At 36.7% G+C, this 15,162-nt stretch overlaps 1 protein-coding gene across 3 annotated transcripts in view; it reads left to right on the top strand.

The window, feature by feature from the left end:
• Positions 1 to 14,689, top strand: part of CNTN3 (contactin 3) — a 339,239-nt gene extending 324,550 nt beyond the window's left edge. For 2 of the 3 annotated variants that reach the window (XM_019428460.2, XM_019428458.2), the window contains 3 exons: positions 10,040 to 10,152; positions 10,785 to 10,953; positions 12,728 to 14,689. In XM_019428460.2, coding sequence (XP_019284005.1) covers positions 10,040 to 10,152; positions 10,785 to 10,953; positions 12,728 to 12,834 — 389 coding nt within the window. In that variant the 3' untranslated portion in view covers positions 12,835 to 14,689. The remainder of the gene's footprint in view (positions 1 to 10,039; positions 10,153 to 10,784; positions 10,954 to 12,727) is intronic. The other variant, XM_019428459.2, reaches the window with a different exon arrangement.
• The last annotated feature ends 473 nt before the right edge of the window (positions 14,690 to 15,162 follow it).

The following is a 15,162-nucleotide window of genomic DNA, read 5'->3' as shown; positions in this document are numbered from 1 at the left end:
AATACAATGAAAAAATAAGTTACTCTCCATTCTTAATACTAGGATCATGTGCTTCCCTGATCAGGCCTCTAAACCTGCTTCCTCTTTGTTTATGATGTTAGTAGTGAAAGGAGGTTAAAGACCTAGTATCCTCAAATCCAACTTTCTCTTCAAGCTAATGGGAAAAGTAAAGGGAATTTCTCTCTAGATGACTTAATGTTATTTGTTTAATTGGTTTTATTCTTAAAGGTTATTTAATTTGAGAGAGACAACACACAGACGCACACAAGTGCATGTGCAAAGGGGCGGGGGGGAGCGGGGGTGGGGAGGAGAGAATCCCAGGCTGGCTCCATGATGTCAGTGTGGAGCCCAGCACTGGGCTCAGTCCCGCAAACCATGAGATCATGACCTAAGCCAAAATCAAGAGTTGGATGCTTAACTGACTGAACCACCCAGGCGCCCCTATTTGTTGAATTTTCTATGTATCACATCCCAGATATGTATGTAAACGACTCATGTCTGTGTATGATGTACCACAGATCAGATATAGCTATAGAATACATTGTTCACTAATGCGTGTTCCTCAGATTTCCAGTCAGAATTTCAGCGAATACAGAATCAAGTAATTCCTTTGGCCAAATGTGTAAATCTTACAAATTTTACTTTGTAAGAACTTTGGCACTTTTTTGGAAATCTTCCACTTGCCTACACATTCTCTAGAAAAGTTTAAATGTTTTTCTTACAGTTTACAAATTGTAATATTTTTATTATCCAAAGAAGAAAATATTTTGACCGAGGAAATTTCCAGTCATGTAAAAGAAAGAAAGATATTCTTCCCTGGCATTCCAGGTTGGACCCCAAGAAAAGTCTTTCCTGAGTTGCAGATGAGTTAAGAAGTAGATGTTTTTGTTGTATTGTTAAAAATTGAGTCACGTTCCTATTATAAGTCATTTGTTTATTTGCAATAATTCTAACGGTTCCAAAGAAAATATATCTCATTACTTGGGAGCAAATACCTTTTGGTGATCTGATTCCTGCACAATGTTACGTGCTTAAGCAGTTTGATGTCAGGTGCTGAAGTTCAACTCAACTCCAACTGCAGAGTATAGTGTCTAGCTCTCGGTAAGAACAACCACTTGTCATTAATTCACCTCACTATCATCAAGGAGCCAAAAACAAATTAAGAAATCTACTTAATCTTGCATAATTAATCACATAAAACATATGTTCTTAACATTCCATATTTGTTCAAAATATGGAATGCCAGTTTTACCGTCACCACTATGGACATATCACCTTTGAAAATTCTGGACAGTATTGTAATTAATATTAAGTATTTATTAATAATTATTATTAATTAATATGTATTATAGGAAAATACTGTATACAATTATATTAAAGTTATTATATAAAGTTAATAATAATTAATAAATATTAATATTCTTAATTTTAACAACCTCTACTTTTTATTATATAAAATATTTTAATTTTTGAAAATTTGGGAAAAAAGAAAATTGTAGAGAAGAAAATAAAAACCACCCATAATCTTATTACTCAGAAATACGATCATTAATATTGTGGGGTTTAAGTTCTTTTCAGACTTAAGTTCTATAGAATGTTTGTTTTATACAGTAGAAGTATGCTATATATTTAGTTACCTGTATGTCATAGCAATTTCCCATGTCATTAATAGTTTTCATAAGTATGTTAGTGTATGTATAATATTCCATGGTGATAATATGCCACAATTTAGCCCCTCTCCTATTGGTAGACATGCCTTATATTCCTTGTTTCATCCGGTAGCAATGTTATAGTAATCTCTTGCTTGCAGACAAGAAGATGCGGACGATGTGAAATCTATAAAGCTGATATTGAGGAGTCTGTTAATCAAATACACAAAGGATATCATGATGGGTGCTTAAAGAACAATAGTAATAAAATTCTTGAACGTAATATTTTTTTTTGTCACATTTGAAATTAGTGAAATAATTTTCCAGCCCGCCAATTAGTGTTGTGCTGTAAATATAGCAACCTTTCTACCAAAATTAAATTCGTTTTTATGATGTTTTAATTTTTTAAAATCTTTTGTAATGTTTATTTATTTTTGAGAGAGAGAGTGAGTGTGAGCAGGGGAGGGGCAGAAAGAAAGGGAGACACAGAATCCAAAGCAGGCTCCAGGCTCTGAGCTGTCAGCACAGAGCCTGATGTGGCGCTCTAACTCACAGATGGTGAGATCGTGACCTGAGCCGAAGTCAGAAGCTTAACTGAGACACCCAGGTGCCCCTATGATTTTTTTCTATTTTAGCATACCATCAACAGTAGAAACTGAGCTGACAGGGGAAAAATCTGTAGCATGTGAAAGTTGAGATATAATTTAGCAAAAATTTAAAAATGTAGACCACATGTCAAGTTCTAATAAATGTGGAACTCAATCAGCCTATTCTGGGTTGGGCTTCTGCATAAGATAGTATCTGGAAAGTAAAATTGGAAGTCCTAATCGATAAGTTATATTAATATGTACTGTTTTGTGTCTCCATTCCTTTACAAAAATGTACTGTGGTGCATCAGAGCTATTTAGAATACTGATTAATAGCTATACCAGTCAGATTAGGCTAGTGCAGGCCACAGTCTCCAACCTCCAAATCTCAGTGGCTTAGAATTACAAGTGTTCCTGTCTTATTCATAGTCCATGTCCACTACAAGTATGATTCTGATCTGATCCAGGTTGTGTTCACACCAGCACCCAGACTGAAGGAGCAGCCACTCTGTGGGCCATGCTAGTCTCATGGCAGAGGGAAAAGACAATGGCTAAGCAGATTCTTTGATGGCTTTTGAAGCTGCCACTTGGGAATGGCCCGTTTCACTTTTGCTTGCATTCCATTGGTTGAAAGAAGTCATATGACACAGCCTGATGTCTATAAGATGCCAATGAGAAGGGGAAGTATCTCTTCCTACATCCCTGGGAACCACAGGCCCCATGGCCAAGCTGAATGTCGTGAGAGTGAGATAAATATAATCTTCCCATGAGAAGTAACAGGCAAAGGAATTACAAAGATTTTAAACCACCTCAAAAAAATTTAAACAATAAAACAGTCGACCCTACCAGCTAATATTAAGGATCATGAATGAGATGTTTCTAGAGGATCTAAGAATATAGCTCAGGTAGCTGAGAGATCTCTAGAGATCCCTGAATTACATTTTCATCTTCCTTCAGTATCTACACCCTTCCTCCTTCTCATCCTTCCCTCAGCATCCACAACCTCAAGCCTTTAGAGAAATAACAAGTTTAAACAGTTACATCATGTGATGACTGGGTGGCTCCGTTGGTTAAACATCCGACTTTGGCTCAGGTCATGATCTCACAGTTCATGGGTTCGAGCCCTGTGTTGGGCTCTGTGCTGACAGTTCAGAGCCTGGTGCCTGCCTCAGATTCTGGGTCTTCCTCTCTCTCTCCCCTGCTTGCACCCTGCCTCTCTCTCAAAAATAAATAAACATTAAAAAAAATTTTTTTAACCAGTTACATTGTACAGTTTTATTCAATCAAGATGTATTAATTATCTAAATATGCCAATTAAATGTCCTTAAAATATATATAAACCACCCTAAACTAGTATTTGTTTTTTCTTAATTAAAAAAAAAATTTTTTTGACAAAAAGAGACAGCGTGGGCAGGGGAGGGGCAGAGAGAGAGAGAGAGGATGAGAGAGAATCCCAATCACCCATGCACCTCCTAGTGTTTATTTTAAAAGAGGAATGGGCACCTGGATGACTCAGTCAGTTAAGAGTCTGACTCTTGGTTTCTGCTCAGGTCATGATCTCATGGTTTCATGAGTTCAAGCCCCACATTGGCCTCCACGCTTACACCGCAGAGCCTGCTTGGGATTCTCTCTCTTCCTCCCTCTCTGCCCCTCCCCCACTCCTGCTTTCTCTGTGTCTCTCAAAATAAATGAATAAACTTTAAAAAAATAAAAGAAAAGAAGAATGTGAAGTCAGACACCTTTAGTAGCCAGACAGGTAGAAATGAGCAGGGGTGGATGGCTGGGACAGTCTTTCCTTAGGTCCATTCCTAAGGTCCATTCCTTCTGATCTGATATTACACAAGCAATTAACAATCAGAAATCCAGAACTTACAGGAAAGCTCCTGACTTTCAAATATTGGCAACTAAGCAAAATTAAAGTGCAATGGGTTAGACAAAAAAAAAAAAAAAAAAAAATTGCAAGCTGGATTTAGCAGATGCATTTTCAGTTTGCAACTTTTGATTTGAAGCTTGACAGTCCTAGAGCAATTTCACTATCTTATAGGTTGTCATAGAACAATTGCTCTCTTATCTCTTCTTCCTTTACATGTGAGACACTGTGGCTTCTGTTAGGCTAGGAAGCTAGTTCAGGACATGTGCCATGTGAATGGCCACATTGCTTCCAGGCTTCTGTCTGAAGTATTAGGTAGATCTTTTCTGTGTCATGCCAGGATGACTCTTGGCACACGGGAGTAGGCAGCCTTTTTATAGAGATTGTGGAAGCAAAGCGTTCATACTTGAGGTTTGACCCTAGGAAGATAGAAAAGAAGAGCATTGAAGGCTCCATACAAGGGAACTAAATGTTGTAAGGATGGAAGCCATGAGTAGCAATGAAGATGCAGAAGGGAAGTCTGGATCATGGAATAAGCAAATCAACCTGTGTAGAATTTTCCCAGCATTTTGCTATCTCTAGTCACTCAATGATGTTTGCATGATTTTACTCGTGTGCAAACAAACCATATGATTATTTTCCTAATAGATTTAATTTGATAGTTAAATGTATTTATCTTAAAAGCAACTATACCATTACCATAAACAGAAAATCACTATTTCTCTTGATTACAAGATAGTAGCTATAAGACTTTCTTCATAAAATGAAAACAAAGCAATTATTTGAATAGAAAAAGTTTTAAAGTTAAAGAGCACAATGAATTGCAAAGAAAAGTAAACTTATTTTAAAAAAATGCATACCTGAAGATAAGTTTTGCAATGAGCTAATCAGACTATCTGTGATTGTTATTAATAGAGTGATATTCTTTTCTTGATCACTTAGTTTAAGATGAATTATATGTAGTAAGTATTCCCTTAGGTCAGAGTTAGTTTGAATTGTGACTGTGTATTTTGGGATGCTTACCACACATCTGTGTACAGCTGAAAACATCGGAGTGATTTGTGTTTTCATAATAACCTTTGTTCTTTATCATTGTTTAGAACCTAGTTTTAATGATCTGTGTGTTGTGTGTAAAGTAGATTATTACAGATGTATCAATGTTGGCCTCATCCAGAGAATCATATCTGTGAATCAAGAAATGGATGTTAGTTCTTTTTTTTTTTTTTTTGGCTTACGTAAAAATATCTAAATATTTCCAATTAAAAATGTCATCCATCTAAAATCATCTCTAATGGTAGAAATATTGATCCTTGGGAACCACTGATAGACCCTGTGGGTAGAAGTCAGAGAACATATTAATCTCTTTGTCTGCTGTACTCAGAAGGATCCCTAACACACAATAAAGTTATTAAATTTGTGGCCGAAGGGAATTCCAGGTATAGATGTTGTTCCCCAAGGTCTGTGTTGTCAGCCAGAATTAGGTTTGTTTTTATTGCCAGCACCCATATGATGTCAGCCATCATGACTTGTTGAGGCTCCACAAATATCATTTGTTCCATCCCTCCAACTCCACTACAATCATCTTCGTGTGAACAGACCTTTAATTCTCTCTTACACTAAGTACTACCATATTCTCCCAACAGAATGCCTGCCAAGATTCTCCTTCTCCCCCCCTATTCCCACACTGATCTGTGAAACTACAAAATTGATAGTATCACTTCCCTACTTTTACTTAATCAATGCCTTCCTAATTGCCTATGGAAAAACTCCTTTCCTGGTTCTTTTGGTCTCTTAGACCCATTAGCATCTGGCTCCTGCTTGCGTCTTCAACTACATCTGGTCTATCCCTACCCTTCCCCACTACCTTGTAACCAGTCACAACTGAGCTCCCCACTGAAACTTACTATTTCCTGCCTTTGTGTCTTGGCAGGTGTTTATTCCTCTGCTGGATACCTTTCCCTCTCTCACCTCTACATGCAAAAATCGTATTTGCCTTTCAAAATCTATTCCAGATGTTGTCACCTCCTTCCTTTTTTTTTCTTAACCCTTGACACATAGATGTCTCTTGAATAAATCATTTAAGTATTCAATTAATACACCAGTGTTGTTGATGTTTTTCTTGTTTTCTTCTTCTTTGGGTTCTGTTCCTTATCACCTTAGCCTCGGTACAACTGGGCGTATTCAATTTCAAGTCTCAAGGCTGATGATCAATGGATGTTACCTGTCCTAGTTTTGTCTTTATAGACATATAGCATTTATTAGGATGGCTTGGAGAACTTTCAACCACATAGCTGGAAAATTCATTTTGAATTCTGATATGCTGCATTTGAAAAGTGTGACCAGCCAAATGTTGTCTTGCTGGTGTCACAGTGAATTATTTCACTAATACTTACTCTGAATCTTTACTCCATTCAGAATGTTCATTGCATGAATCATTCCTTAGGAATGCAAAGGGAAAGGTTTCAAACTTATTTTCTGAAAACACTGTAAAAGTGTCTCCTTAATCCTTGAGTTTTTGCTTTTTACATGAAAACATCGGTCATATACAATATCCAATTTGATATCTACCTTTGTCAAGGCATTGGGCCAGTGAGTACATCTACCATTTCGACTTGTCTGTGTCAGAGACCTTACCAGACAATGTCTCTGCTTGCAAAGATCTTACAGATTAATAGGAAAACTGGCTATTAATAAAAACAGAACCACAACTAAGTGTACAATGTACCTTTGATGAGGATCATGAAGAAAGTGGATCAGGTAAATGAAAAGAGGCCCCACTTTTGTCTGAGAAATCAGGAAAAGCATGATACATTTTCCTGTGAAAGTGGGCACTGAGCATATTTTGTGACATTCTTGTTTCATATTCACTTTTACATCATTTACAAACCTGTGATTAGTCATTCAGGAGCTAAATACGGTCTCAGGTAGTCAGCACAATGTAATATGGGAGGCATAGACTTTGGAATTAATCAGAGCTGGTTTGAATCCACATAATACTTCTTAACAAGTTGTTGCTTTTGATTTTTAATTGTGGTAAAAATACACATAACATGAAATTTCCATCTTGCCCATTTTTTTAAAAGTAGGCTTCACGCCCTGCATGAGTCCAATGCAGGGCTTGAAGTCACAACCCCAAGATCAAAACCTGAGCTGAGGTCAACAGTCAGATGCCTAAGGGACTGAGCCAGACAGGCACCCCTTACCCATTTTTAAATGTATAGTTCGGTAGCATTAAGATTGGTGGTTGTGTAATGGATTCTAGAATTCTTTCATCTTGCAAAACTGAAACTTTTCCCATGAGCTACCCTGGGGCCCCTCCACATGATGTCGTTCTTATCATTGGTGATAAGAGAGATGACTTCAGGGTGGTTCACAAATATATTTTTTTACATTTAATAATGCTTCATTTACTTTAGAGGGTACCATAAGAATGTAACGAGGATATTAAGCCAATGATTGTGTGAGTATTAGTGTTTGGGATGAGGCTAAATTAGATTTTTTTTTAAGTCAAGTCCTCTTTTTAAAAATAGCAAAAGTTATGAAAGTGTACATGATTATCTGATGCTCAGGAAAAACTGATGTGATTCAGAATAAGGGTAATCAGACCCAGAACAAACCTTAATTTTGTCTTCTTTCCCCTGTTCCTGTTTCTTTTTTCTTTCTGTGTATTTAAGAAGTATTCAATTCAGGCTGAACTCATTCAACTCATCTATTTTTGCACTGATACAAGATATTTCTCAGTGTTATACTTGCAGTCATTTCTTCTATGAGGCTAGTATTGGAATAGATGATTCAATCCAAATTACTCAAGTTTCCTGTAATCTCCGGGCACACATCTTTTGGTAGAACCACTATGCTGCCTGTGTTATCTGAGTTGCATCAAATGAACCTGTCCTTTTGTCGGACCGTCAGGACACAGGAAATCAGACTTTGAGAAAAGGTCCTAACAATTGTGCATTCATATCGTTTGAATTGAGACAACAGAACATGGTCATTAGTGTTTCAACCGTAAGCAACTGTCATTATATATATTTTTTGTTATCAAAGCAATACAGGTTGAACTCTCTGAACTGACCTGAAGCCATCACTAATGCCAGATCGCAAATTGAAAAGGCAGTGTAGAATAGTGTTCAAGAGCGGACAATAAGCAAAAGAATCTGCAGGGAATACAATCTTGTTTGGTGTCATTAGTCACGTAAATGTATCTGGAGAACTCTTCCCATCTGTAGGTTCAGCCGTCTTTCCCTCATGGCGTGAGTCAATGATGTTTAGAAATTTCTCTGCATAGCCAATATTTTATATAATTTTCCCATTACAGATTCAGTTAGCCAGATCACATTGTGTGGCTAAATCCACAAGTACGGCGTATTTCAGCACTGCTTTGGGCAACTGTGATGCTGTTGCCACATGGATAAAATTGTGTTTGTTTTGTGCTTGATGAGAAACTGAATTTTAATGTTCTGTGTTGCTGTTGAACCCCTTTGCCCGGCATAGTTTACTAACTGGAGTTCATGAGAGGGAACTAAGCTATGAATCCAAGGTTTTAAACCTCAGGGAATTTCACTCATTATCTAAGGGAATTCTCATTAATGTTTTCGGGTCTTGCCTTATTTTTCTCAAAAATTGATTTAAAACTTGAAAAACGAAGAGTGACGTGTATTCTCCCTGCTACATTTTTTCACATGAATAGGTATTAACTTCATGGAAATAAATATAAGTAGCCCTTATCCTTGATTGCCTCCTATTTTGCCTGTGTCATCACACAAAGCTGGCTTAAAAATCATCCATACTTCATTTTTTTTTAATTTTTTTTTAACGTTTATTCATTTTTTGAGACAGAGAGAGACAGAGCATGAACGGGGGAGGGTCAGAGAGAGGGAGACACAGAATCTGAAACAGGCTCCAGGCTCTGAGCTGTCAGCACGGAGCCCGACGCGGGGCTCAAACTCACGGACCGCGAGATCATGACCTGAGCCGAAGTCGGCCGCTTAACCGACTGAGCCACCCAGGCGCCCCTCCATACTTCATTTTGTGTGTCTTTACTCAGTTGGCAATTTCTCTTCGCCTCTGTCTATATGTCAAAATGGTCACACTGCCTGCCTTTCTTGGTGCATCAAGCAGCATCCCTCTCGTGGTGGGTAAAGGAATTTCTATATCTCCACCATCAACATGTTTCCAGAAAAGGACCCACAGCAACAAGGGAAATATATCCTAAAATATATGATGAATGTCATGAAATGAATTATCTCACAATTTAATTGAAGAGCCTTTTTTAAAGGACATTTAGTGGTGTGCCTGGGTGACTCAGTCTGTTAAGCGTCTGACTCTTGATTTTGGCTCAGGTCATGATCTCATGGTTCATGGGTTTAAGTCCTGCATCAGGCTCTGTGTTGAAAGGGTGGAAACTGCTTGAGATTCTCTCTCTTCACTCTCTCTGGCCCTCCCCTGCTGCACACACACACACACACACACACACACTCTCTCTCTGCCTCTCTCTCAAGATAAATAAGCATTAAAAAAATAAGAAAATAAAATAGGAACGCCTGAGTGGCTTATTCGGTTAAGCATCCGACTTCGGCCCAGGTCATGAACTCACGGTTCGTGGGTTCGAGCCTTGCATCAGGCTCTGTTCTGACAGCTCGGGGCCTGGAGCCTGTTTTGGATTCTGTGTCTCCCTCTCTCTCTACCCCTTGCCTGCTCATTCTCCCTCTCTCTCTCTCTCTCAAAAATAAACATTAAAAACAAAACAAAAAATAAATAAATAAATAAAAGGATATTTAGCTACTCTTATTTTTTTCTGATTCCACCTATATGCTCTTACCAAAGAGACTTTGCTGTACTTCTGTAAGCCTCCTGTAAGTGTCATTTATATGTTCTATGTAAAATATCACTCATGTTCAAATCTGTTTTAATTTCTCATTTTGCATTTCAAGCTCCCAGTCAGCCACCAGGAAATGTTGTTTGGAATGCTACAGACACGAAAGTGTTACTTAATTGGGAACAAGTTAAAGCAATGGAGAATGAATCAGAAGTAACGGGATATAAAGTAAGATATTTGCAATGCTTTCTTTTCCTATTCCTGGCAGAACTTTCCAAGGGAAGCTAGGCTCGAATGGTTTTTCTAACTATGATAATATGGTTGCTCTAATCTAATTTTGACATAGAGATACCAACTTCTTATGAAAAGGGTATCTCCCCCCCCCCAAATATCTGATTTCTTAAATATAAATAAAAGGGAAGTAATTCTGGGTATTCAGGGATGTGGGATAAAATATAAATTGTTCATAATGTTAATTAATTTGTTACTTCTGACGAACCCCAATATACTACTTAAAAAGCAACTGAAAGTGTTGGCTCTAATTTGTTGGTCTGGTTTTCAAGATCAATAGAGTAGGGGCTTGCCCCATCTCTCTAACCGTACAAATGCCCAACCCAGATGAACTCTTCCACAGAAGAAGTTCACTTCCGTCTTCCTTACCTCCTTGATTTTGAGGACTTGATGATTTTGGTATGTGCTAACCCCCAGTCTAAGACCCATGGAAAGAGCTATGAATTCAATTTATATTCTGGTGAGTATAGAAAGACAATGTAAATGAAGTAACATCCGGGTAATCAGTTCTGTGAAAAATGGAAGAGTAGGCAATGTAAGAAATGAGTGTATTTGTTCATGCATTTCAGGTTTTCTATAGGACTAGCAGTCAAAACAGTGTACAAGTGCTGAACACAAATAAGACTTCAGCAGAACTTTTGTTGCCCATTAAAGAGGACTACATTATTGAAGTCAAGGCCACAACAGACGGAGGAGATGGAACCAGTAGCGAACAGATCAGGATCCCAAGAATAACCAGTAAGTTTGTCAAAGTCAACATTTACTTTATTGATAACACCAGTGTTACGAGCCTCCAAGAGTGAGTCAGTCAATGCCCTTCTGTCTGTTTTCCCCCACCATCTCCTCCATCTAAATGCTAAGAAAGTTTTGGAATAGGAGAGATGAAGGCAAGAAAACTTTCTCAGGAGTGATACAAAACATGAAGAAAGGTAATAACAGAAAGAAAAGACATCAAAAAACATTTAGCAGAACTTTATTAATTTGAATCTTTTCCTCATTATGAGAAATGCCTAAATTTGCTTTTGGACTGCCTATAAAAAACAATTAAGCATTTCTCAAGGACAATGTTAAAACCACAAACTAGTTTTAAGATCTTAGTTTGCCTCCTAGAAATTGTAGATGAATCTTATCAATTCTTCGAAAAGTGGGAAATCTAACATTGTTAAGGTCATAAACTGCTGACCAAACCAAAAGATACTTCAAAAACAAGTCTCAGTTTCTGATTTCGAAGGAGGTTCGCACTAACTTTTCTTTTCCAAATCCAAAGTAAACCTATTTTACTATAGAAATTACACTTTTAGAGTTAAGGGGAACAGACTTGCATACATATTTTATCAGTGACAGTGGTAAAAGAAATTTTATTTGTTCTTGCAATTTCCAAATCTGGAGTTTGGGGACCTCCATTTAAGTATGGTAGAAGCCATCTTGTCTCCATATCCTAATCTGTAGTTCTTAGTGACATTAAAAACCTTGTACCCTGTTTCCTTCCCTTGGGCGTGGCCTAGTCTGTAGTCTTGGAAATAAGATTAAAACCTCTCTCCTTAATCTTAGAAAACAAAATGACTGACATCATTAGGAAATAACGAGAAAGAGGGATATGGAAACTTGGAAGAATTTTATCTTTATGTGAAATCATAAAGAATGCCATATTTAGACTAAAGCAAATAATTAAACTATCCCATGAAAGCAGAAAGTGTTTATCTCAGAACTGAGTTCTGCAGCATAGGAATCTGTAGGCTGCTTCAGGTTCTTGGTCTCCCTCTCTCTCTGCCCCTCCCCCACTCTCACTCTGTGTGTGTCTCTCTAAATAAATAAGTAAACAAACAATAAAAAATTAAAAAAAAGACATGCTCGTATTCGTACATTACTGCAAGATGTAGAGATAACATGACAATATGGCCAGAGTGTAACTGTTAAAAGGAGTAAGTTCTATGCTTTTGCAGAAACAGCCACTATTTTCACATTTTAGGGCTGCTGAGTCAAGAGTAGCCTTTTCATCTGACATATGCTGTCTGCTGAGCTTGCATAGACTAGTGTAGACAAGGCCATCTCTGGGAAAATGGAGCATTTATTGATTGCTTTTTTTAAAGATGATGTTTTATATCATGCCTAATAATTTATCTAGAAATGAATAAAGTAGAAACCAACAGATTTTTCCAAACTCTCATCCAATGAAGCTTTCTTTAATTAAACCATTGAATTATCTCAAAAGAGTATAATTGTTTTCAAAGTGATTAAGTTGTTTTTGCAATTTCAATTAAAGTTAAATAATACTAGATGAGCACAGCCTAGATTCATTTATTTGAAAAACTTAAATACGTCGGTGCTTTCAGAGATATTCTTGGCAACTAATATAGGCAACACTGACAAATAAAATGAGGATTAATCATAACTCAGGGTTTTAGGTTGGGTTCGTGGTATGATTTGACTTTGATAGCAGAGGCATTACTTTTGCCCTGATGATTTATTTCGGTACAATCCTTATTAATGAGCTGTTTATCATCTTTGACAGATATGGACGCAAGAGGTTCGACTTCAGCCATCTCACATGTCCACGCTGTGTCCAGTTACGTACCTGTAGTATTGTTCTTCATTGTAAATGCCCTGTGGCGGTACTAACTTTTTTTTTTTAATTGTTTACTAGAAAGTTAATTGGTTACAAAAAAAAGTGTTTTCATGAAATGCAGTGATTATGCATGTTTTTTTTTCAACTCTGTATTTTTAACTTTCTATAGGTAAAATATGAATATAATAAAAAAAACCAGTAAATCCTTTTAGAGGAATCTGAAATGCCTTAATATTTACTTGATACACCAAAGGAATTTACATATTAACTACATTAGACTTTTGATAAAGATATTCGTAAGCTATGATTTTGAGCACTGCCTTTCGATAGACTCACATGCTCTCATGTCTATACACACACATATGCCCACACATGTTTGTTGTTTGTTTGTTTGTTTAATGTGGAAAAACTCATTTAATCCAAATGTTATTTCCCCGTTATAACAGCATTGGTTGGAAGACTTGATCAGTACTATTCTGAAATGCTCATTTGAAATACTCAAGAGTGAAAATACATTTTAAAAATTACCTTGCTTGGAAGAGGGTGCATGTGACTCACAAGAATGTTGAAAAATGCTACACCAGAGGTGGAAACGGTGCTGTTTTGTTTACGTCTAACAAAGTTGTGAGATTCTTGCTCTCTCTAGTTCTCAATTTTTCATCTATAAAATGTGGAAATAATGCCCAGTGTACCTGCCTGTGCCCCATAAATTATTTGTTAAGAGATACAGAAGGACATGTGAAAGTGTTTTTGCTACCCCTCATATTTTGGGTCTGTGCAAAATATTAATAGGAATTTACCTAACTATATAAAAGAAGAACCAGCCGCTTCTTTAAGTTTGCATTCCGTTATGGGTAACGCTTTCTTTTTTTGTTCACCGATATTTTAAAATTGAAATGTTCACATTTTATTATTTCTCAAATATTAAAAAAAAATATTAGAAAGTAATTGTTTCCTTCACATCTATGGACAAGCTTTCAGGTTTTATTAAAACACAGTGGAGAAAATAAGGAATGACCTGAATCTCAACTCAGATATTAAACAAAATTCACACAATTCTTCATTTCCAATTTCTGATTCCATTAAGAGGCCCTCTCTTTTTTGGATGGTGGAGATGGTTTTTTAATGAAATCCAACCGTCTATCAGAGTGAGTCTGGCAGGCTTTTTAGTTCCTGAGTTAAATTTGTAATAGAACCATGGCAATGCTGCTGACTTTGATATGTATGACTCAGTCTTTCAATATGTGGTTTTCAAAAGATTGTTGAAGACATGACTTCATAGCAATATGTAAAGAATATATGAAAATCGACAGATTGAGTGTTAGACATTGGAAAATCATTTTTTTACTTCTTTCCTACAATGTCACATTTTGCAGGAACTCGTTCTTCTTTACAGATATATCAGAATTTGACAACAGTTCAGCTATCAAAAAGAATAAAAATTAGCAAAATTCTGGTATCATCATGAAGTGTTACTTTATGTTTAAAGATTACATTTAAGATTAAAGTCATTATACACAAAGGAGAAAAATATTTATAACTTTCTTTGCAAGGTCTGTATATACTGTATATATCTAGAAAAAATCTGAATGACTTAGTAGATTTCATATGACCATTGTTATTTCCAGTCAAAAAGTGGGGAAACGCTTTCTCCAATACCTGAATTTTATGCTACATGTAATGGAGTTGTACCTTTTTATTATTTAGTAATTCCTATAATATGTTCCTACACTTTCCATTTTCAAAATGATTATTGTTTCTTGGCATTTGTAGCAATATATCTCCATGAGATATGTACTTTGTTTCATATTGAAAAGTATAAGATTTATCTTTAAATTCTGTGTGTGTATCCTATGGTTATCTGTATGTATTATTTTCTATTATTCAAATAAAATTTATAACAATCAATGGCCCCTGCATGATTAATTGTGGTATGGTCAAAAAGAATATTTTAAGGGGGGAAATAGGAGGGCACCATAATAGTTATGCTGATATTTTTTCAGCCAAAATTTAGTCTTTCCATCTTTTAAGAGGACATTTTAAAAAATTATTTTTAGACCCCACTGACTTAGTAAAATCTGCAGTTTAAGGCAAGGTGCTTTCTGGGGCACCTGGTTGGCTCAGTCAGTTAAGCTTCTGACTCTTGATTTCGGCTCAAGGTCACGATCTCAAGGTTCATGAGTTTGAGCCCCACGTTGGGCTCTGCACTGGCAGCTGAGAGCCTGCCTGGGATTCTGTCTCTCTCTCTCTCTCTCTCTCTCTCTCCCTCTGTCCCTCTCTTTCTCCCGCCCATTCTCTCTCTCTCTCTCTCTCTCACTCTCGCTCTCGCTCTCAAAATACATACACTTTAAAAAAAGGGGAGTTTCCATGAAAGATACTTT

The sequence above is a fragment of the Panthera pardus genome, unplaced genomic scaffold, assembly GCF_024362965.1.
Source record: "Panthera pardus isolate Hobbes unplaced genomic scaffold, ASM2436296v1 HiC_scaffold_8, whole genome shotgun sequence".
NCBI classification, from domain to species: Eukaryota; Metazoa; Chordata; class Mammalia; order Carnivora; family Felidae; genus Panthera; species Panthera pardus.
The sequence above is the reverse complement of the archived record's forward strand: the minus strand, read 5'-3'. Positions and strand labels throughout refer to the sequence as shown.